General features: G+C 55.9%; 7 protein-coding genes across 7 annotated transcripts; 4 read left to right on the top strand and 3 right to left on the bottom strand.

Moving 5' to 3' along the window:
• Window positions 1-1,246: 1,246 nt before the first annotated feature.
• On the top strand, window positions 1,247-7,657 carry CTHT_0039770 (synthetase-like protein; the record flags this gene model as incomplete). The annotated part of the gene is made up of 2 exons (XM_006694324.1): window positions 1,247-1,534; window positions 1,640-7,657. The coding sequence occupies 2 exons, from the start codon at window positions 1,247-1,249 to the stop codon at window positions 7,655-7,657; spliced, it is 6,306 nt and encodes a 2,101-aa protein (XP_006694387.1).
• Window positions 7,658-8,107: 450 nt separating this feature from the next.
• On the bottom strand, window positions 8,108-14,061 carry CTHT_0039760 (mating factor A secretion protein STE6-like protein; the record flags this gene model as incomplete). The annotated part of the gene is made up of 6 exons (XM_006694323.1): window positions 8,108-9,741; window positions 9,797-11,116; window positions 11,172-12,231; window positions 12,529-12,580; window positions 12,649-13,016; window positions 13,066-14,061. 6 exons carry the CDS (start codon window positions 14,059-14,061, stop codon window positions 8,108-8,110), a joined length of 5,430 nt encoding a protein of 1,809 aa, XP_006694386.1.
• Window positions 14,062-14,448: 387 nt separating this feature from the next.
• On the top strand, window positions 14,449-15,341 carry CTHT_0039750 (uncharacterized protein; the record flags this gene model as incomplete). Its single annotated transcript, XM_006694322.1, has 2 exons — window positions 14,449-14,674; window positions 14,752-15,341. 2 exons carry the CDS (start codon window positions 14,449-14,451, stop codon window positions 15,339-15,341), a joined length of 816 nt encoding a protein of 271 aa, XP_006694385.1.
• Window positions 15,342-16,083: 742 nt separating this feature from the next.
• On the top strand, window positions 16,084-18,025 carry CTHT_0039740 (putative siderochrome-iron transporter protein; the record flags this gene model as incomplete). Its single annotated transcript, XM_006694321.1, has 4 exons — window positions 16,084-16,328; window positions 16,377-16,647; window positions 16,696-16,987; window positions 17,085-18,025. 4 exons carry the CDS (start codon window positions 16,084-16,086, stop codon window positions 18,023-18,025), a joined length of 1,749 nt encoding a protein of 582 aa, XP_006694384.1.
• A 181-nt stretch (window positions 18,026-18,206) lies between these two features.
• On the bottom strand, window positions 18,207-19,106 carry CTHT_0039730 (uncharacterized protein; the record flags this gene model as incomplete). The annotated part of the gene is made up of 1 exon (XM_006694320.1): window positions 18,207-19,106. One exon carries the CDS (start codon window positions 19,104-19,106, stop codon window positions 18,207-18,209), a length of 900 nt encoding a protein of 299 aa, XP_006694383.1.
• A 555-nt stretch (window positions 19,107-19,661) lies between these two features.
• CTHT_0039720 (uncharacterized protein) lies at window positions 19,662-20,643 on the bottom strand (the record flags this gene model as incomplete). Its single annotated transcript, XM_006694319.1, has 4 exons — window positions 19,662-19,816; window positions 19,867-20,118; window positions 20,173-20,370; window positions 20,469-20,643. The coding sequence occupies 4 exons, from the start codon at window positions 20,641-20,643 to the stop codon at window positions 19,662-19,664; spliced, it is 780 nt and encodes a 259-aa protein (XP_006694382.1).
• A 1,131-nt stretch (window positions 20,644-21,774) lies between these two features.
• On the top strand, window positions 21,775-22,601 carry CTHT_0039710 (uncharacterized protein; the record flags this gene model as incomplete). The annotated part of the gene is made up of 2 exons (XM_006694318.1): window positions 21,775-22,298; window positions 22,349-22,601. 2 exons carry the CDS (start codon window positions 21,775-21,777, stop codon window positions 22,599-22,601), a joined length of 777 nt encoding a protein of 258 aa, XP_006694381.1.
• Between the last annotated feature and the right edge of the window lie 11 nt (window positions 22,602-22,612).

Below are 22,612 nucleotides of genomic sequence, written 5' to 3'. Positions count from 1 at the left end.
GCCCGTTGGACCCTGCCTCCACTCCACTAGAGCCCTTCAATGACCACGCACTCTAAGCGCACCTGGGACTCTGATCGGCACTGATCAGATTGATAAGATTATAGTCCGAAGTGCTACGGTTTTTGGAAGAAAAATGACCCTTGGCTAGCCACCGGGTTAGCCTGCTCTTGGCGGGGAAAAGGAAAAGTTTGATCAAAACCGATCAAAAAAGTCCACTCCACTTCCCTCGGAACGCCCGCTACCCCTTCGCAAAGTCTGCCGACCTCGGCCAGTTGCACAAACCCTGCGGGCCATGAACCGAAAACGAGTTTGAATGGCTACATGCGCCAAATTTAAGAAAGTCGGATACGGTCCTGGGTAAGACGAAGTGTTGCGCCAAGCCAGCTTTTGGTTGGAAAGACGGAGATGTGCGGGGCCCAAAACTGAAGTATTGGTGCGCACTGTGTACAAACGGTGGCTGCCCAGGGTCTTGGTAGCTGTCGAATCATCACCGGCTCGTTTATCTGATCCGTTGTGGGTCCGTAGGGCCCGCAAGTGGACCAGGATATGTGGAACTGCCCCTCAAGGTTTGTCGACTCACCGAGTTGCCGGCAACTCCCTGCCCTCCTTCTCTCCAGTGCTCGGAGAGAAGCTCGCTCGGGTTTCACCCTCCATCACACCATCACCGACGCACGTTGGAAATTGCTACCATTGTTGCCTATGCACATGTGTGCATTCGGTACGACTTACATGTAGCGATGTTTGTTCCATGACGTGTTTCCCATCTGAACAGCCAGTTTGAGCATGCTATATCGTCGCCATCGGTTTTGGTCGACATGAGCGTGCCGATCGTGCGTTGGGCTAGGCTAGACAACGGTTCCTCGATCTTGCGCTAGCATGCCAGCGTCTTACCGCAACGGCCGATCTCGGCTGGATCCGGGGTCATCTCCGCCGGCGACATTCCCGCTCACATGGAATGAGAACTGTGACAATCCATATCCGTCTCATGGAGCATGACGGGAGTGGCAGCACCGCCGTGACGACCCTGCATGCCTGTTCTAGAGATGGCACATACGAAGTTATCCCTACCATGGCTCGGACTCATTAACACTCGCGCCATCTCCTGCTGAGCCCCACCCTCGCGGGAGTTTATCCTTTCCTGCAATGCCTTGCAATTATCCGGCCGCGTCTATGATTTCATCGGCATCCAACCGCTTTCCGCCCTCAGCCGCTCTGCGACAACAAGCGATAGAGCATCCAGACAGTAATGGGCTCAATACAGCAGCACTTTCAAGATGCCCGACTGGAGCGGGCATGCGACGGAATTTCAGCTTTCGAGGTCGCCAGTCTTTCCACAGATGACCTCGGTGCACCTCTGACACCCGAGATCGTTCTCTTTGCTTGGTTCATCGTCCTCTTGAGAACCCAAGAAGACGGCCAAGTGTTCTTCGAGTGGGCGAGTGAAAATAAACAACCAGCTAGCCTGCGCGCAAATGAGGTGATGCAGGACTTAGATAGCAAGGCTGAAGATGTCGTCGCCGCGATATCCCAGCGTGTAACAGGCTGCTCAAGTCTCGTGCTGAGCACGGGCACTCTCTCACAAAGCGAGGATGAGGTGAGCATTCTCTAACCTAAATGGTAGACCAAGCTAACATATCAGCCCCTTCTTCATGTCGAAGCAAACTTTAGCGATGGCCGCCTTGACGTGTATCCTGTCTGGCGCAGCCACAGCATGCTTTCGTTCACCATCGCGCGGTACACGCGCGGCCTGGCAGATACCGTCAAGATGTATCTTGCGGCCCCTGACGCAACCATCCAGAGCTTGCTCGTTCCAACACAACACGACCTCGACCAAATCTGGGGCTGGAATCACAAGCTACCGCCCACTTACAACCAGTGCATGCACGAGATCATCGCCGAGCGCGCAAGACAGCACCCCGACAAGGAGGCCATTTGCTCGTGGGACGGCAGCTTAACATACGGCGAGATCGAGCGGTACTCGACTGCCCTAGCATACCGCCTGCGCGACGAGCTTGGCGTCCAGCTGCACGATTTTGTGCCTCTCTGCTTCGAAAAGTCGCGCTGGACCATCGTGGCCGTCATGGCTGTGATGAAGGCCGGCGCCTGCATGGTCATGATGGACCCCAGCCTGCCCCTGGCTCGCCTGCAAAACATGGGCCAGCAAGTGGGTGCCAAAGTCATGGTCTCTTCACTCAGCCAACAAGATCTCGCGCGGTCAATTCTACCAGGTGGGAAACAGATCGTCGTCGAGCCGTCCATCTTCGAAAACTCGCCAGACGAGAAGGAACCCCTGGCGCCTGTTCCCCCAGACGCCCTCATGTACATCATCTTCACGTCAGGAAGCACGGGTACTCCAAAAGGCGTCAAGATCTCGCACTGCACCTACACTAGCAGTGCGTATCCGCGCGCCAAGGCCGTTGGCTACGCAGACGATTGGCGTGTTCTTGACTTTGCGTCCTATGCCTTCGACGTCAGCATCGACAGCATGATGCTGACCCTGGCCAATAGCGGGTGCCTGTGCATTCCTTCCGATGAGGACCGCCTTAACGACATCAACGGCGTGATGCGTCGCATGCGTGTCAACTATTGCGGTATCACGCCATCGGTGGCCCGCATTCTCGACCTCGACGTCATCTCCTCCCTTAAAGGCCTTGGTCTCGGCGGTGAGGCCTGCTCGGCGCGCGACGTCAATTACTGGGGCCAGAAGGCCCGCATCATCATTGGCTACGGGCCTTGCGAGTGCACAATCGGCTGCACGGTTAACAGCAGTGCCGCGACCGGTCGCGACTACATCTCGATCGGCCCCGGCAATGGTGCGGTCATCTGGATTGTGGATCCCAACGACCACGAGACCCTGATGCCGCTTGGTGCCGTGGGTGAACTGCTCGTTGAAGGTCCCATCGTTGGCCAGGGCTACCTCAACGATCCCGACAAGACGGCCGCCGCTTTCATTAACGACCCCCGCTGGTTGACGGCGGGCCACGGCCGGTATCCCGGACGCAGCGGTCGTCTGTACAAGACTGGTGATTTGGGAAGATACGACCCTGACGGCTCGGGCGGCATCGTTTTCGTCGGCCGCAAAGACACTCAGGTCAAATTACGTGGCCAGCGTGTCGAGCTCGGCGAGATCGAGAGTCAGCTCCGCATCAGGCTTCCCTCCGACGCCAACATTATCGCCGAAATCATTGTGCCGCAGGGTTCATCCCAAGGCCAGGCTACGCTCGTGGCATTCGTTGCTCCCGGTTCTCAAGCTCCTAAGCCCCAGGACACGGAGATCGAACTGACTCAGCTGCCTGAGCATCTGGTAGCAGCGCTGTCAAAGGCGGATGCCGAGATCTCCAAGGTGCTGCCTCGTTACATGGTGCCGACCGCCTACATTCCTGTCAACTACATCCCGAGTCTGATCTCGGGCAAGACTGACAGGAGACGGCTCAAGATATTTGGCACCAAGGTTGACATCAGACAGCTGACCGCCGAGCAGGTCGCCGCCCCTCGTGAAGCGGCCGCTACCGACCGACCGCTCACCGAGATGGAGCAGCGTCTGCGCGAAGCCTGGGCTTTTACTTTGAGGCTCGACGCCGAGAATATCCGGCTCAACGACAACTTCTTTGCGCTTGGCGGCGACTCACTGGCGGCTATGAGGCTGTCGTCTGTTTGTAGAGAGCGCGGGCTCGACCTGAGCGTCATCAAGACCTTTGGCAACCCGACCCTATCCACAATGGCCGCTGTTGTCGTGTCGCTCTCCAACTCTCAAGCTGAAGAATGCAAGCCGTTCTCCCTGATCAACCAGCCAGTTGAGGACTTGATTAAGGAGGCAGCCAAGGCGTGCGGCTGCAAGGCTACTCTGATCCAAGACATCTATCCCTGCACAGCCACACAAGAAGCGCACATAACACTCTCGCTCAAATCTCCCGAGCCTTATGTTGCGCAAAGAGTGAGTTGCATCCCGTCGCACTTCAGCGTCGAGGCCTGGAAAAAGGCGTGGGACCTCGTCATTACCGACACTCCTATCCTCCGCTCCCGGATCGTCCAGTTGTCTGCCCATCCAACCCTCCTTCAGGTCGTCATCAATGGACAGATCCCCTGGAAACACTCGACAGCAGACCTCGAGGACTTCTTAGTGGAAGATAGAAACGACAGGATCAACCTAGGCCAAGCCCTTGCCCGTTGGGCCATTGTCGAGCCGGCCGGCACGGAGACCCGGTATATGGTTTGGACACTGCACCACGCCGTGTATGATGGCTGGGCCGAGCCTTTGGTCCTCGACAAGGTCCGAAATGTCTTGCGTCAGATCGTCGATGGTGCCGAGGAGATCCAAGTTCCTACGGCGCCCAGCACTATGGCCGATTTCGCTAAGTTCCTGCACGACACCGACCAGATAGCCATGAAAGAGTTTTGGCGTCAAGAACTTGAGGGTGCCATCGGGCCCCAGTTCCCGCGCGTGCCCTCCAGAGACTTCATTCCCAACCCCGACGTCATTGTCGAGCGCAAAATTTCTCTATCAACCAGCGCGGCCAAGTTCCCCTTCACGCTGGCCACATTGATCCGCGGTGCCTGGGCTTTGGTCTCGTCTCGCTACTCCGGCAACGACGACGTCGTCTTTGGCGAGACGCTCACTGGTCGCGACATCGCGCTCCCTGGCGTCGAAGGTATTATTGGTCCCCTCATTGCAACTGTGCCGATCCGTGTGCGCGTTGACCGCCAAACCGCCGTTGGCGACTATTTGCAAAAGATTCAGCAGAGCGTCCTCGCCCGCACCCCGTACCAACACATGGGCATGCAAAACATTCGCAAGGTCAGCCGCGACGCCCAGTATGCGGTTGAGGCCCCGTCTGGCATCGTCATCCAGCCCGAGCCAGCCGAGGAGCTGGCCAAGGAACTCGGATTTGAGGTAGGCGATGTGGTCCGCGAGGCCATCCACTTCAACCCTTACTCCTTCATGCTAGCATGCGGCATTGTTAAGGACGGCTTGAGGGTATGCGCGAGCTTCGATAGCAGATTGGTCTCAGTTGCCCAGGTCGAGAGAATCCTCGGCCAACTCGAAACCGCGTGCCTCGAGCTCACCAAGGACCTCTCCCGCAAGGTCAACCAGGTCCCTTACCTGCCTCCCTCTGAGCTGAACCAGATCTGGAACTGGAACCGTGAGCCGCCCATGTTCTTTGACAGCCGCTCTGGCCAGCTTAAGGTCAATTCGAGTGCCGTTCAACCCGGTCAGGCTTTCCATGCTCAGGCCACCATCCCGTGGGTGTGCGACCTGCACAACCCGACCATGTTGGCGCCCATTGGTTGCCCTGGTGAGCTCTGGTTGGAGGGTTGGTTCCTCACTGGCGATACGGTTGTTTATTCTCCCGCCTGGCTGGTCGCAGGCAGTCCCGAGGTCCCCGGCCGCAATGGCAAGACTCAGCCGACGGGCGCCATCGTCAAGTTGCAGGAGGACGGAAATCTGGTGTTTATCGGATACAAGGACTCCGATTCTACTCAGGGCCAGGCTGTCGACGTGACAGAGCTCGAAGTCCACATTCCGACCCAGCTCCCGTCGATTCCGACGGCAGCTGTTTCCACAGGTCGCCAAGTTCTGCTGTTTGTGGAGGACCAGCAAGGAGAAAAGACCGTTGAAGTCTTGTCCGGGCCCCAAACGATTGCCGAGACAACAATCGTCGGCACAGTTTCTGTCACGCTCGCTAGTCTGCTGAAACGCTTCGACAAATTCGTCCAGAACTCGCTCGCCCCCCATCTGCTGCCCTCGGCCTATGTGGTCGTCGACAAGCTTCCAGTCTCCAACGGTCGCGTTGACCGCACCCTTCTGCAGCAGGTTGCCTGTAAGATCTCCAGCAACACTGTGCAAGCTCTCCGGGCTGGGTTCCAGACCGCCTGGGAGACCATCACGCCGGTGCAAACAACAACGACGGCCGCTGAAGACATCCTTCGCCGTGCCTGGGCGCACATTCTGCGTCTTAAGGCCGAGAAGATCGACACCAGTGACAACTTCTTCCGGCTTGGAGGGGACTCCGTCCTGGCCATGAAACTGGTGTCGCACCTGCGCTCCGAAGGCCACGGCCTGACGGTTGCCGACATCTTCCGCAACATGCGGCTCGCCGACGCGGCCAAGGTGCTCAAGGTTAACCAGTTTAACCAGGAGCTGCCGCAGGGCAAGGTTTACCAGCCGTTCGCACTATTGGATGTCGACGCGAAGGCCTTTGTTGCCGAGATTCGCCCGAAACTGGCCGACAATGAGTGGACTGTGAAAGACGTCCTCCCGGTCACCGACTCTCAGGCTCTCGATATCCGCGCTACGGTCAACAAGCCGCGCACGTCAGTCCAGTACACCTATCTCCTCTCCGGCCCTAGTGGCTTCAACCGGGCACAACTCATCTTTGCCTGTAACCAGCTCGTGCGCGCAAACGACATTCTACGCACCGTCTTCATCGAGCACGAGTCAACGTTCTTGCAGGTCGTCCTGGAGTCTCTGGAAGTTCCTGTCATGGAGCATACCGCCTCTGATGATCTGGAGCAGTCTGTGCGCGAGCTTTGCAACGCTCACGCCGAGTCCGAGGGGGCGTTTCGTCTGGGCGCTCCCTTCCTTCACTTCTTTATCGTCGAGGGCAAAGATGGTCGTGAGGGCTTCGTGATTACGCTATCACACGCACAGTATGACGGTGTCTCTCTGCCAATCCTCCTCCGCGACCTTGAGGCCATGTACACCGGCTCGTTGACCGCTGGATCGGTGCCGTTCTCCTCGTATCTTGCTCATACACGCGATGAGGTTGTCCTGTCCAAAGCTGTCAGCTACTGGAGCAAGCTTCTCAAGGGCTCTTCACTCTCAATTCTGGAAGGCCAGTCTGTCCCCGCTGGCAAGGCCCTCTTCCGCACCAAGACCATCGATGGAGCCACGCAGCTTCCTCAGCACATCACAACGGCTAGCCTGCTTTCGGCTGCTTGGGGCTTGGTATTGGCTCGCCGGCTCAAGACGATGGATATCTCATTTGGTGGCATCACCGGAGGCCGGACCATCGACAGTATGCCGGATGCCGAGAAGGTACAGGGCCCATGCTACCAGTTTACGCCAATTCGCATCCCGTTCCAGAGCCAGTGGACTGCTTCCGACCTGCTCGAGTTTGTCCAACGCCAGAGCGCCGAGTCCATGGCGTACGACTTTGTAGGTTGGGACGTCATCTCCAAGAAGTGCACCGACTGGGCAGCGTCGGGCCACACTTTCTTTAACTCGATCGTGCACCATCAGGACTGGGAGGACTTTGACGAGATGCCATTCGCGGGCCAGTCGTGCAAGGTCGGCATTCTCAACCCGCACGGTGATGCCGCGTATCCGTTGAAGCTTGTGTCGTTTGTCAAGAAAGGCGTGCTGAATGTGGGCGTGGTGGGCAGCGAGTCGGATGAGGAGCTGGTCGAGTCATTGCTAAACGATCTCACTGCTGCGATCAGCGAGCTGGCAGCTTCGCCAGAGAGTTCGCTGTTCAATGAAGCCCCTGAAGTAGTTCAAGTCGAACTAAGACCGGTGAAGGATTCGCCCCCGTTGATACAAGCCACATCACGCCCGATCTTAGGCTCGAGTCGGAAGACGAAGTCGAAATACAGGCGTAGACTCACGAGCCTCGAAAACCTGTGGAGAAACATTAAGCAGAAAGTAAAGCATCACTAAGAGGAGAAACCATACCTTGGAGTCACAAAATTGGCAATCGGAGGCGTTGAGGTTCAAATGGCGTTTGGAACTTGGAACTGTTTGGAACTGTCAAGGATCGGTCTTGAGTTATTTCTGTGAATTCTTAATTCGTTGTGTATTCATAGGGTAGGATCAAGATATATTCCCATGTCTTTGATTTTGCAGTGTGGCTCAACTTTGTGGACTTGTTAGGCAGCTACCCTGGAAAATGCATCAAGCGAGTCGGCCCCTGTTTGCATATCTTGGCAGCCTGATATGGAATGTTAAAACGCCTGTGATTGGACCAATTGCTCCTGACTGAACCCGTTTGAGGCATAGTCAAGCATTAGCCCCATCAGGCAACCACCGAGTCAGAAGTGTTTCAGCATCAAGCATCATCGAATTCCTTTGTCATAAGTCATTACCTTATTATCTTTATTTTGATCATTATCATGTCGCTACTGTCTGGTGCAAAACATTCGCCCTATATGCTGGTTGCCTCTCAAACAACTCCTCGTGCGTGCCAAAGTCGACACACCGCCCATCCTCGATCCAGAAAATGCGATCTGCCTTGCGAATCGTGTTCAACCGATGCGCAATGGCAATCACTGTGATCCCCTTCGTCGCCTTTTCCAGACCCTCCTGCAGTAGCTTCTCTGACTCGGCATCCAACGCACTCGTCGGCTCGTCCAAGATGAGCAGCCTCGGCTTCCGGACGAGAGCGCGCGCAATCGACAAGCGCTGCTTCTGACCACCCGAAAACCTCGCACCATTCGTACCGCATGATGTCTGGTACTTCTCTGGCAAATCTTCAATCACGTCATGGATGTTGGCCAGCTTGCAGGCCTCCTCAATCTCCTCCTTGGTCGCCTCGTGACCGGGTGGCGCACCCAGGCCAATATTGAATTCGACGCTGCCCTCAAATAGCATGGCCTCTTGAGGAACGAGAGCGATCGTGTTGCGGAAGGACAGGTCCTTGGTCTTGGTCACGTCGACATTGTCAATCAGGATAGAGCCGGACTGTGGTGTGTACAGGCGCTCCACCAGTGATATGATGGTCGACTTTCCAGCACCACTGGGGCCTACCAGAGCGCAGAATGTACCTGGCTCGATGTCAAGGGTGAGGCCCTTCAGGACTTGAGCGTCAGGACGCGCGGGGTAGGCGAACACAACATCGCGAAATTGTACGCGTGCTGCCTGCCGCTTCTCAGACGAGCCCGAGCCCTCGATAGACCTTTCCTCCGAGTTGACATCGGACCGCGGCTTCACCTTGCCCTGCATGCCGTCTGAGCCGATCTCAATGAGACTCAAAATTCTGGCCATGGCAGCGTGGGCGCTCGACAGCTCAGGTGCGAGCGCAAACATCTGACTCCAGAGCAGCGCGCTGACAAGCAAGGAGAACACGACAATCAGGAACTGCGCAGTCGACACGTTGCCAGCAATGATCTGCTTACCACCCCACCAGTACGCAAGCGCGTTGACGCAGTTACCAAGGAAATAAGTCATGGCCTGGCAGAAACTTGCCTGCAGCGTCACCTTGGCAGTCTCCTTGCGCGGGCCCTTGAGCGAACGACGGTAGGTTTTGAGAGTCTCTTCTTCGAGGTTCAAGGCGGCGATGGTCTTGATCGAACCAATGGCTTCCGTCCCGATGTCGACTGACCGAGTGTAGGCGGTTTCGTGACGCTCCTCAAACTTGCCCAGCACGCGCAGCTCCATGAGACCGGAACCCAGAAGAAGAGGGACCAAGGCCAAGCAAACCAGGGCGATGCGCCACGAGATGATATGAGTAAGGACAATGGCGGCAATTAGGTTGGCCGTGATGGAGAAGAGCGTACCAATGACTGAACCGCTCAGGCCCTGCAGGGCGTTGCCGTCACGAGTAATGTACGAAAGCAGCACAGCCGGCGTGCGACCGTTCGACTGATGCCACTGTATGTCCTGCTCGAACAGCGAGCGGAAGGACAGCACGCGGACGGCATACACGATCCTCTCCGAAACCCAGCCGAAGCCGGTCCAGCTAGCAATGTTGCCAAACAGCTCGATGAGTGCCAGGACGAAGAACATAAGACCAAAAAAGGTTGCCGCTATCACGGATGCTGTCAGGGGTCTTGCAGATGTTGAGACGGTCGACGGTGTTACCAAAGATGACGGCCTCGCCGGAAAAGGAACCACCAACAATGAGCGAGCCGATGAACGCGATGGCTATGGTGAGAAGATGGGGGCGGACAGTGGGAGAATAGCCCTTGACGAGCGCCCATAACGACTTCTTGGGCGTCTCGGGCTCATCACTCTCTTGAGGTGCGGGCTCTGCGGCTGGACCTTCGCTTTCGCTAATGGAGGCCGTCTCCTTGCTCGAGTCTTCAGTCGAAGTCTCCTTCTTCTCGGAAATTTCGACAGACGACACCTCTTGGTTAGGTTCAGCGTTCTTAGAGACACCAGTTGATCCGCTCATCATTTGCAGACGGACCATTTCGGCGTAAGTGCCGTTCTTGGCCATGAGTTCAGCATGCGTACCCTCCTCGACCACGTTGCCCTTGTGGATGACGATGATGTTGTCGGCGCTGGTGATCGTCGAAAGCCGGTGAGCGATCGTGAGCATGGTGCGGTTGCCAGAAATATTGCTGATCGCTTTTTGGATGCGCTCCTCACTTCTCGAGTCGAGGGCAGCCGTGGCCTCGTCCAGTATGAGAATAGAGGGGTCCTTAATCAGCGCTCTGGCCAGAGCAACTCTCTGCTTCTGACCACCGCTGATGAGGCGGCCACTGGAGCCAACGACCGTGCCGTAACCTTGTTTCAGCTTGCTGATGAAGCCATCGGCATCGGCAAGCTTAGCGGCCTGCTTGACCAACTTGACGATCTCTTCGACTTCAGCACTATGTGCCTTGGCGGCTTCCTCGAGACTCTTGCCGTCTCGAACTTCAGCAGCGAGGTCACAAAGAGCCGAACTAAGCAGAGTCGGCTTCAAGTGGGCATGCTCAGGCTTCGGAGAGTTGATCAGACCATGAGCAATATTCTCGAGCAGCGAACGATCAAGCAGAGAAGGCTCCTGCTGAACCATGCTGATGAAGCTGCGAAGATCACGAACATTGACTTCCCTTAGATCACGCCCGCCAAACAGAATGCGGCCACTAGTTGGGTCGTACATTCTTGTGACAAGGCTGGCAATGGTCGACTTGCCACTGCCGGACAGACCGATAATGGCTGTGTGCTTGCCGGCCGGGATCCGGATGCTGACCTTGTCAAGAACAGTGACCTCGGGCCGGGAGGGATACGTGAAAGACACTTCCTCGAGCTCAAAGCCGGAGGTCCAGCCGTCAAGAGCCGACAGACGGATGCCAGCATCTGACGTGCCGTCGATCTGAGACTCGCGGTCCATCTCCTCCTTCAGCTTGCGGAACGACGCAACAGCTGCGATAAAGAGGTGGACGAAAGGAGCCACCTGACTGAGCAGGAGAGTGGCTGTCACAATGATCAGTATTCTAGCTCTTGAAACGCTTTATGGGTCGTAACCTACCTTCTATCAGGATAAAGATGACCGTAAAGGTCGCACCAACGCTGGCACCGCCGTGCCCATGCTCGGCAACCTTGGCAATATCACGACTGCCCTGCCAGAACGCCAGACCGTTGGCTGAGTAGGCGATAAAGTACATGACACCGGATTGAATACCAACAGCCAGTGCCTTCTTCAAGCCCGCACGCTTGCCAGCATCGAGTGCATCAGCAAACTTCTTCTCCAGGCGGTTGTTGGCGCCGAAGGCCTGGACGACAACGACATTCGACAGAGCTTCTGACGCAATGGAAGCAGCCGTGCCAGCATGCTCAGCGACCAGGCCAGAAAACTTTTCGATGTAGTGACTTCCAACAAACGACATGAGGAAATAGGCCGGGATGAGTGAGATCAGCATGGCCGCGAGCTCATGGTTTTTGATGAAGGCAACAATGTATGCGGTGACGAAGAAGGACACGCTGGACAGGCAGATGCCAACCTTCTCGGACGTACCGGAACGAATGGTCTGGATGTCGGCGCTGAGACGAGAAGCCACCTCTCCGGGAGGAAGCTTGTCGAAGAAGGATGGTTCTTGACGCAGGAGTCGCTGGAGATACCTCTCACGTAAACGCTGGGCCAGACGCGAGCCGTATAAGGCCCAGCATGTGAGATGGGCGTAGATGAGGACGAACTGAGCGATGGCGAGGTACACGATCATGAGAATCTTGTCGTTGACATCGCCTTGATAAGCGTCGGCCTCCTCGTCGGTGAGGCTGCCCGAGCTGGCGTCCTCGGCACATGACACCTCGTTGAAGTCATTGAGAAGTTCACCAAAAAATATACCGATCAAGGGAAAAGGAACACCGGAGGCAATGGCGGCGAGAATGGCAGCCACCAGCATGCACAGGTCGCCCGTGTTCGGATTGCCGGCCAGAAGCAGCCTGACGTAGCCGGCGAGTGTGCTGGCGACCTTCATGATGTCAGCCTTCCAGTTGCACTGGCAGTAATGTCCTTGACCGTGACTGAGAAGCAGTCCGGCAGGCTTTTTGTCACCGTTAACCGCTGGGACGCGGAACCAAGTATAACCCTAAACGGTTTAGGGCGAATTCAGCCGACATCGGGTTCGGAAAGGGTTTTGCCCATCAAGGTCCACTTTTTGCAGATGAAGGGATGCAAGGTTGACAGTGGAGTGGGCAGGTTGCATGTGTTCGAGCTGCGAGACAGTTGACCCACGCCGTGCGAGAGCAGACGGAAAAGTCCTCACCTGCCAGTCCTGGCAACACCCCACTGAGCCGACCGCTCCATCGAATTGCCGTTCCGCAGGCAATCGGCCGGTGTTGGCCCGAAGATGCTGGGAAACAAGCACGCAATCCGTCGGACATACGGCCACGGGCTGACATGCCATGGGATCGTGGCAGTTCATTACCAGATCATTCCTATCAGATCGTACATTGACTATTATCATCTGGGGACAGTTTGATCGAAGAAAGCAGACTAGAATTACAATCTCGCATTCCAGGCAGCACGATCCGCAGACTCCAGCGGGCGCTCCCGGCCATCCCACCACAGAGGGCACAGCTGAAACCACTTCTCCCTGCTGCAGATGGAGTGTACGGACCTCTTATGGCCCAGATCAACATACTTGCCAATTGTCAAACCCTGCGCATTCTCATACGACAGGATCGTGGCGCCCGTGGCCTTTGGCTCGCCCACGACGTTCTGCGTGCGCGGGTCGTCCAGGAAGCAGTAGTGGATGCAACTCGAGTACCAGGCATTTACACGCTTGGCACCACGGAAGTTGGCATCACCGACCAGCGAGTGACGGCCACGGTCGTAGTCGCCGGCATCGTAGTGTGCGCCGTAGTGGTCCTCCTGTAAACGCGTCAGTATTGTCCAGATCAAAATCAGCGACAGAACGCACCTTAGCCCAGTAAAGCTCGTAGTAAGAGAATCTCGTGTTGTCGAAACGCCCAAACAGACACAGAACGTGAGGGTCAAAGTGCAGCTTGCGGAGATACTCGCGGTGCTGTTCCAGCGTGCCCGTCTCGTTCCAGCCAGCAGCGACGCGCGGGTCGTTCTGCCACTTGTTGAAGAGCTTCAGATGCTCGTCGTCCTGCCAATCGACCACCTCCAGTGAAAAGTGCTGGTCCAGCTCGGGAATGTACCGGCTGTAGCAAATCGACTTGGGCGCCGGCTTGGGCCTGCGGATCGGGTGCCGCGTGTAAACCGGCTCCTCGGGGAATTTGTTAGAGAAGTGGAAGTTCTCGGGCATGATGGGATAGTTGAAGAGCGGCTTTGGCAGATGCCTGTCGGTGCCATCGCCGTAGACCCAGATCGGGCGAGGACCGACGGGCGAGGCAGCACCCTGCCAGAAAGAACTCCGGAGGATCAGCAGCTCCTTGTCGCCAAAGGGAGTGAGCGGGAGCGGCGCATCCGGGTTCGCACCCTTGCCCCAACGCCGCGGCTCCGGGTGCTCAATGGCCAGACCAGTAGCCAGCAGAGCGTCCTTGAGCACCTCTCGTCCCTTTCCATCCAGCGTCAACCTAAAGTATTCATAGATCGGATGCGCGAGGTATATGGCGTGGACGACGTTCCAAAAGGCAGCCATCGACGGCTCCTTGTCCTCTGGCCAGTTAATGACGGTCGATGGGGCCCGGCGAGCGCGCGCCCAGGGGCTGTTGTCCGAGATGGGCGGACATTGTTCGCGCGGGGGCACGACCAGCTCAAGCCAGGTCAGTGTATCTTGGTGAAGCGGTTCCGGGAGCGGATGGCCGTCCTTGGGCTGCTGCTCATCGAGCGTCAAGACTAACCTTGCCGGCGTGCTATTCTCAACGACGCGTACATGGTAGGAGGTGAGGAAGGGGTGAGGAAGCTTCACCGGGGGGTACTTGGGGGCGAGGGGGAGTGTTGAAGTCATCTCAGCTGTGGCTAACTTGATGGCTTCATCAACGAAAGATGGAAGGACGCTGTTCAACTTTCTGCTTCGGTCGCAGCGCAAGATGGCATAAAGATGCACCAACAGTGGGTCGGAGATTCGGTACTCAGATAACTCCCGCGTACTCGGAGGGCCCGGCTGTGCATGTAGCGGGGAGCTCTGAATCAAGACGATCCGGGGACCTGAGGCCCATCTGCCCCAGCGACACGCACGGGGAACCTGGTGCAGCGATGTGCAGGGTCGTAGTGCATGTTCGGATCTTGGGTTGCTAGGAAGGCAAGCATACTGTATAAAGACCCGAACCGCATTAATGCAGATACGATGTTGAGCCAGGCTCGCATCGACCAAACTACCTATAAGCATCCCATCATGGCGTCGCGACAACCCCGCGAGTACAAGCACTTCCGCGTGTCGTATCCCGACAAGCACATCGTCCAGGTCACCATCAACCGGCCGGACAAGCTCAACTGTATCAACAAGGAGACGAGCGCAGAGATTGCGCAGGTCTGGGACGAGCTTGACGGCGATGAGAGCCTGTGGGTGGGCATCATCACCGGGGTGGGGCGAGCGTTTTGCACGGGGGCCGATCTTCACGGTACGTACCGCTAACACCCAACCTGACGGGGGCTACCCACTTCTCCGCTGTGATGTGAAAATTTTCTGACGACTCAGAGTGGAACGAGATGAACCGGGCAGGCGTGGTTAACAGCATGGCGGCGCCTGGACTCGCAGGCCTGCCCCGCCGCAGCGGCAAGAAGCCCATCATTGCGGCTGTGAATGGCATTTGCATGGGAGGGGGCTTCGAGATGGTGGCCAACTGCGATGTGGTAATCGCTGCTGCGTCGGCCATCTTCTCCTTGCCCGAGGTCAAGCGAGGCATTGTGCCGGTCGCCGGCTGTCTGCCGCGTCTGACCCGCACCCTTGGCCTGCAACGCACCATGGACCTTGTGCTGACGGGGAGGACGGTCGAAGCGAAGACTCTGCACGACTGGGGACTCGTCTCTCGTCTCGTACCCGCCGGTCAGGACGTCGCACAGGCTGCAGTCGAAGTGGCCCGGGAGATGTGCAGAAACAGCCCCGACGCGCTCATCGTCGGCCGGCTGGGCGTGCGCATGAGCTGGGAGTACGGCAATGTCGAGGAGTCGGTGTCAGCACTGGAGCACAGCTGGTACCCGAAACTGATGGCCGGGGCAAATTTTGCCGAGGGCATCCGGGCGTTTACGGAGAAACGTGCACCCAAATGGCTGGATTCGAAGCTGTGACGCTCGATGGCCGGTATCCCAGTAGTGTTGCAAGAGCTTCTCTAGTCGCACAAAACTAAGCCGATTCTGCTCCTCTTGACGCACCAGTTGCCTGATCCCCCCACATGCAGCTCCAAGAATTGTCGTCGTATGTGCGTGCAGGCTCCGCCGAGTGCCCCGCCCGGTGGGGTTGAAAATTTTTATCTAATCTGATTGATTGATTAGATTAAGGTAAGCCTAGCTGTGTGGCGCACGAGCAGGCCCTGGAGAAGCCTCCGGAAGCTTTGGACAAAGCCTTGGAAGCTTAAGCCAACAGCCCATGTGGTTGGTCGGTTGCTGATGACATCGCACAGTCCGGCGGATGGGCAAGCCACAACTGTGTACAACGGCACCGATGTCGGCAGGACCAAGCACCGCAGCGCTGGATCTAATCTTATCAGATGAGATAGCTGGCAAGAGCTGGGCTGGGCGCTGGCTTGGCATTAGTCTGGGCGTCGGCTCGGCGTGGGCTGGCCTCGAGCTCGGCGTGGATCGATGGGCCAATATTGTTCCTGATATCAGGGGCTAGTCCCTGCTCCGTCTCCGTTCAGCGCTGCAGCTCTCCCATAGACCAGCTCTAGGGTATTGCAGCTCGGCTGGAGGATGAGGTCGCTTCGGCACAGCGGGAAGTGCTCAAAAGCGACGCTGCTGCCTCCGGGGCGGATGCAACGCACCTCTCAATTATCCAAGGGTAATACCTTTCTCATTGATTTTGGACATAGCCATGGCCATCTTTGATAAATTCCGCAAGTCCTCTGCGGAAGAGGGTGCTACGGCCCCGGTCGCTGACGAGAAGGGCCCCCAGGCCGTCGACCCCGTCGCTACCACTGAGAAGATCCCCGTTGACACTCCTGACGACTCGTCGCCGCCATCCGACAATGTTTCGGAGGACGTCCAGCGAGGTGTGCAGTACGTTGAGGCCGCCGCGAAGGCCTGGTCCAAGCCGGTCCTGATCTGGATTTTCATCAAGTGAGTCGCCTTGAATCATGTCACCATCAGTGTGCTGACACAGCACAGCATCTGGCTGCTTTATTTTGTCAACGCCTTCCAGTCGGCTATCAACTACTCGCTCATTCCTTACGTGACTAGCGATTTCGAGACGCACTCTCTGCTCAGCACAATCTTCATCGTCGCCAACTCCATCACAGCAGCATGCTACATTCCCCTGTCCAAGATTCTCGACCTCTGGGGTCGTGCCGAAGGCTTCCTCCTCATGACCATCTTTGCGACCATGGGTCTAGTCATGATGGCGGCCTGCAAGAACCTCTCGACCTTTTGCGCTGCTTATGTGAGTCTCACTGTGCTTCGAGATACAGCGTAAAAGCTAATTGAGTAGGTTTTTTATTCCCTCGGCTTCAGCGGCATGACTTTTTGCGTCGACGTTCTGACGGCCGACGCTTCCAAGCTCAAGAATCGAGGCTTGGCGTACGCCTTCACCTCGTCTCCGTACATCATCACGGCCTTCGCCGGCCCCGAGGCTGCCGAGGATTTTTATGAGAAGATCAGCTGGCGCTGGGGCTTTGGTGCCTTCTCCATCATCTTCCCCGTCGTTGCCGCTCCTCTCTACATCGTCCTCAAGATTCAGATGCGCAAGGCCGAGAAGCAGGGCCTGGTGAAGCACGAGTCGAGTGGGCGCACTCTTGTCGAGAGCATCTGGCATTACATTATCGCTTTTGATGGTAAGCATTTCCACCGTTGTTGAATTGAACCACGCTGACCTCTCAGCCCTCGGCGTTATCCTGTTCGCCGGTGGCCTGACCGTCTTCCTGCTGCCGTTCACTCTTGCCAGCACGGCCCCCAACGGCTGGAAAACTGACTACATCATTGCCATGATCATCGTCGGCTTCGTCGTTATCTGTATCTTCCTCGTCTACGAGTGGTTCTGGGCGCCGAAGCCAATGCTCAACTTTCGCTTCTTCGCTGACCGTAGCGTCGTCGGTACCTGCTTGCTGAGCGCCACCTACCAAATCTCTTATTACTGCTGGGCCTATTATTTCAGCTCCTTCCTGCAGGTGGTCAACGACCTGAGCATGTCTCACGCCGGCTACATCGACAACACCTTCAACGTCGTCTCCGGTGTGCTGCTCTTCATTGTTGGTTTCGCCATCCGCAAGACCGGCTACTACAAGTGGCTGCTCTACATTGCCGTGCCTCTCTACATCCTTGCCCAAGGTCTCATGATCTACTTCCGTCGCCCCGACCAGCACTTTGGCTACCTCATCATGTGCGAGGTTTTCATCTCGATCGGTGGCTCCATTTTCATCATCGTCCAGCAGGTCTCGATTCTTGCTGTCGTCGACCACCAGCATGTCGCCGCCGCCTTAGCCCTCATCTTCGTCGTGGGCACGACCGGCGGCGCCATCGGCGCTGCTATCTCTGGTTCCATCTGGACCAACACCTTCCTCAAGGCGCTCAAGATGTACCTCCCTGCGGATGTTGTCGCCGACGAGGAGACCCTCATGCTCATCTATGAGGATCTCTACGCCCAGTTGAGCTACCCGGCTGGTGACCCGATCCGCCACGGCATCCAGAAGGCGTACGGCTACGCCCAAACTAGGATGCTCTCCGCTGGCACGGCCTTCATGGTCCTGGCCATTGTGGCCACCCTGCTCATGCGCAACATTAACGTTAGGAAGAATGCTCAGGTCAAGGGCACTGTCTTCTAAACTGACATACGCACTCACACATTTCTTGGATAACTGCAATTGGTGTTGGGAATGGGAATATCTAAGATACCACGTAACGAATAATTCAACTAATCTTCCGCTACGATGTATACAATGTAGATCCTACAATGTGAGATCCAGCCCATCTATCTGCATCTACAATGTGGAGCTATCCCTTTGCCTACCTCGCTGGCGTCAGAGCAGGCTGCCCCTTAGGCAAATAAGGGAACCTAGTCTGCTCCTGCTCAATTGTTCGTGAACAATCCTGCGAATTGCCCTGACAAACCACACAATGGTATCGGTAGCCACTGGCACCCACATCCCAACGACAACACGCAGCTATGTAGGCGCCACAATCAGGCCAGGCGCACACGCGCTGCCTGTATGGCGGATCCTTCACCCACTGAAAAATGAGCCACAAGTCGCGAGCCGTCTCAGGCGGGAGACACGCCAGGAGCCGACCCAGCCTCATGCTCACACCACAGCAGGTCAGGCCAGCCAGTTCAAGCAGCCTCTTGCTTAGATTAAAGCACTCCTTCTCCAAGTTCTCGTGCCTGATGTTGGTGAATGCCGAGATCTTGGGCCATGAGAGTCTGCGCTTCTTGGCACGGCCATTGCTGGGAGTCTCCTCCGGATCTCCCCCGATTTCTGCATCATGCAGCTGCCGCTCCAGCTGATCTATCTGGTTCCGGGTGTGCCGAATCGCCCGCCAATTCTGGGCTATGTTTGCATAAACTCGAGCAATGAGCCTTCGAAGGCAGACGAGGCAGACTAAGTCTCCGCAGGGCAGATCATGCAGATGAGAAAGGGGAGTGAGGGTGTTGCACTTGGTACAGGCGAGTTCAATCGAGCCCGAGAGATTCCGGGACTGACCACGGAGCACGCTGCGCTGGAAACGTTGGAAGTAGATGTGAATGTTTTTGTTCTCTGTGTTGTAACGGTGGTTACCACAATTGTGCAAGCCGAACTTGGGGAAGTCGGGGATACAGGCCTTGACATCTTTGGGAGGGGAGATAGGAGCATTATCGTCATCGTTCGGAGATTTGAACCACAAGGGACACTGGGGAGGAATGTGTACCATTGTGACTGCTTAGACGTTAACCTGTCTATTTCGATGGCACTCTGCATTCTGGGCATCGTGAAGCATTGCAGTCCATTTATAAACTCTCTAATTTGGTTGTTGATCGCTGTGTGATTGTGTTCTACAAGGTCCTTTGTCTTTCTACAATGCGCGACAAGGGATATTGTTTTGGTGTCTGGTCTTTGTCCTCACCAAGCATTTTGTTTCAGGGGGCAGAGCCTTACAGACACACTTTGGCTCTAGCTTGGGATGTGTTTTTTTCTTTTTAGGGACAAAACAGTTGCGCATTCGTCAATGGCTCACTTTCGTTCAAGCACTAGAAAGAGTACCACAGCTCGGTTTTGATTGCACAAGATGATCGAGGCAGCGCTATGTCCGGGTGAAACTAGATATGCTTAACTTTGAAACGAAGTCTTTGTCCAAATACTCGCCTTTTTTCACTTCTCACAGCTACAGAGTTGGCTCAGCACACGCGCCAGAAATACAAGCTAGATGCCCATCACAGTCGATCTCCGTCTCGCAGGGGTCGCCTAGCTGATGTCAGTATTGTTTCACTTAACTTAATTGCTTTCCTGGAATACCATGGCAGTGACCTTCCCAGACGCAAGTCCAGGCGCTTGTGGGAGCCGGCTCTGTTGTTGGCTCAGCACACTTCCCAGCGCTGCAGGCCAAGTGGCCGTCGCAGTCAATCTCGGTCTCGCAAGGATCGCCTGGCCTTGTCAGCTCCATGAACTTTCATGCTTGGATGTTGAAGACATACCAAGGCAGTGGCCCTCCCAAACACAGGTCCAGCTAGTCGGAGTGGGAGTCGAGCTTGGTGTCGCCGTGACGTAGACTGTGGTTGTCCTAATAATCGTGGTCAAGCCGCCACCAGGAAAACCAGGAGTGAAAACAGGGAAGCTAGGTAGAGCAGTGGGAAAGTTCGGCAGGCTGGTGGGCGTCGGGTTTGTGCAGCGGCTGTTCTGGCAGAACATGTCGCCGTCGCAGTCGTTCTCTGTCTCACAAGGGTCGCCTGCGAAGGTTAGCTTAGATAGTCATCGAGTCTTCGTTGAAGGGGAGGACGTACCAAGACAGTGGCCCTCCCACACGCAAGGAGTAGAACCTCCTGTATTGCCACCAGGGCCCCAAGGCCAGCCTGTCGGAAAACTGGGGAAACCCGTGGGAAAGCCGCTCGGAAACCCAGAGCCAGGCTGAGCAGGGAGGCCGGTCGGGATAGGGAAGTTGGGCTGTGCCCCGCCGCCGGTTGGGTTGGCGCAGCGGCCGGCTTGGCACCACATGTTGCCGTCGCAGTCATTTTCAGTCTCACAGGGGTCGCCTAGGTCTATCAGCAGACATTCTCGTGCCTGAATGAGCTGAACATACCTAAGCAGTGACCAGTCCACTGGCAGGTCGAACCCCCTGAGCCGCTGCTGCCCCAAGGAAAACCACCTGATCCCCATGGCCAACCAGTTTGGCGAGGAGCAAGGGTTCGAGCTGGGCTCGCGTTGATCGGAGGGCTGTAGGCGAGGAGACCGAGCAGAAATGTTGACTTCAACATGATAGCAAGTGTCCCAGGTCAGGGATGGACACTGGCAGAATGGAGTGAAGACGATGTCGTAAAGCCATCCTCGGAACTACTCCAGGAACTTCCGTTTTATATCTGAAAGAAGTGATCTACGTCGCCAACGATCCGAAACATGTTATCAGGCCAACAAACCAAATGAAAGCCACTCTCAACTGTTTCTAAACCAATATGAACGTGAAAATCCCGTTATGACCGTTTCCCGAAGCTAGTTCCTGACATAGCCGTGTCTTGGCCTGGAGAAAACCACAATATTTATATTGACTCTTTGTACAATTGAACGAGGCGAGAGGATTGCCGGAAAAAGGAGTGTAAACTTGCTTCCGACTGGCGGACCAATCCGCAAAGACCGCAGTGAATTTACGTTGCTTTATTCAATGATGCCGGCAGTGGAACGTTGGATGATCTGAGGAAAGCAGAAATAAATGCTTGCGTTGCAAATCCTCGTGGGACGATTCTGGATGTAGCCAAATATCACAGAGCGGCCAGGGTTGCTGGACCGTAGCCTTCTTAGAGTAATATAACCCTTTTGGTTGCAACTCATAGAAGAGCAGAAACAAAGAATGGCAATGGTTGGAACCTCGCTTTGGCCACTTCACTTGGCTATCCGAGAATGCCCTTCACCTTCTGCACGATCACGAACCAGGATCTTGAATTCATGTTAATCACCAGATGAAAGCACAAATGTTGGCCAGATCATGTCGGCACCTTGCGACAGAAACCTGTTGTAGTGTTTGAGGAGAAAAGCTCAGACCTTTGGCAATTAGTGCTGGCTGTTAGCTCTCAGCAGCTCTCTCCCTTGCCCGCTAATGCTAGATGATTGAGGGTGAGCGCAGCGATCTTAGATGAACTAGTCCCCTCCTAAGGTTCAACTCCGTACTATTTGAACTGCCATAGCGCTCATCATGTGACTCATCCGGGAAGAACATCTTAACTCCGGACCGGATGAGGGGTGCTGCCGGCCGAGTCGGTGTTACATAGCGCGCAAATGAGCTGCTAGTGTCAGGCAAAGGGCGCTGTGGCAGCCCACATAAAAATCTTAATTATGCCTGGAAATGCTCAAATTGCATCGATTGGAGACAAAACTGTTAGCTGAACTCTCGAACCATGGGCCAGTTTTACGAGACCATCCCCGAACATCTGCTGAAATGGATCCTGGAACAAAAAATGTTCTGGGTCGCCACGGCGCCACTCTCCGGATCCGGGCATGTCAACGTCTCGCCTAAGGGCGGCCTATTCTTCGGGCTGCTGGACGATAAGACATTCTGGTACCATGACCTGACGGGCAGCGGTAACGAGACCATCTCGCATCTCTACGAGCCTGGCAACGGCCGTATCACCATCATGTTCAATGCTTTTGAAGGCTCGCCCCGCATCGTCCGTCTGTTTGGACACGGTACTGTGCTGGAGCGGGGTACGCCGGCGTTCGATGAGTTTGTCAAGAAGAATGATGTGCAGGTCATCCCGGCGTCGCGGTCCATCATCATTGTGTCGGTGCATCAGGTTGCGAGTTCATGCGGCTACTCGGTGCCATATTACGAGTTCAAGGGGTTCCGAAACACATTGACCGAGTTCTTTGCTCGCAAGGCCGAGAGGTTTGCACAGGGCAAGGAGGATGAGAGCATGGAACGGTGAGTCTCATAATCACCTGAAGTGTGGAGAAATAGCTAAGACTCGACAGGTACTGGGCATTGAAGAACGCAGAAAGCGTGGACGGCTTGCCCGGAATGCAAATCGCGTGCAAGACGGCAAAAGAGCAGCGTATCACTCCCATCCCGAAAATGGTGAGAGCTTCATCGCTCGTAAAACGCAGGATGGTTGCAGGCTTTGCTGTTTGGCACCTCGTCTTTGTTGCAATCCTCAGCGCAATCTGCACGGTGTTTGCTCAGCCTCTCCTCCGTGCAGTTGCTTATCGGTTACTGACCCCAGCATAAAGCAGACTTTG

Source organism: Thermochaetoides thermophila (genome assembly GCF_000221225.1).
Source record: "Thermochaetoides thermophila DSM 1495 unplaced genomic scaffold scf7180000011816, whole genome shotgun sequence".
In the NCBI taxonomy this organism is placed as follows: Eukaryota; Fungi; Ascomycota; class Sordariomycetes; order Sordariales; family Chaetomiaceae; genus Thermochaetoides; species Thermochaetoides thermophila.
This window is presented reverse-complemented; position numbering and strand designations above follow the sequence as displayed.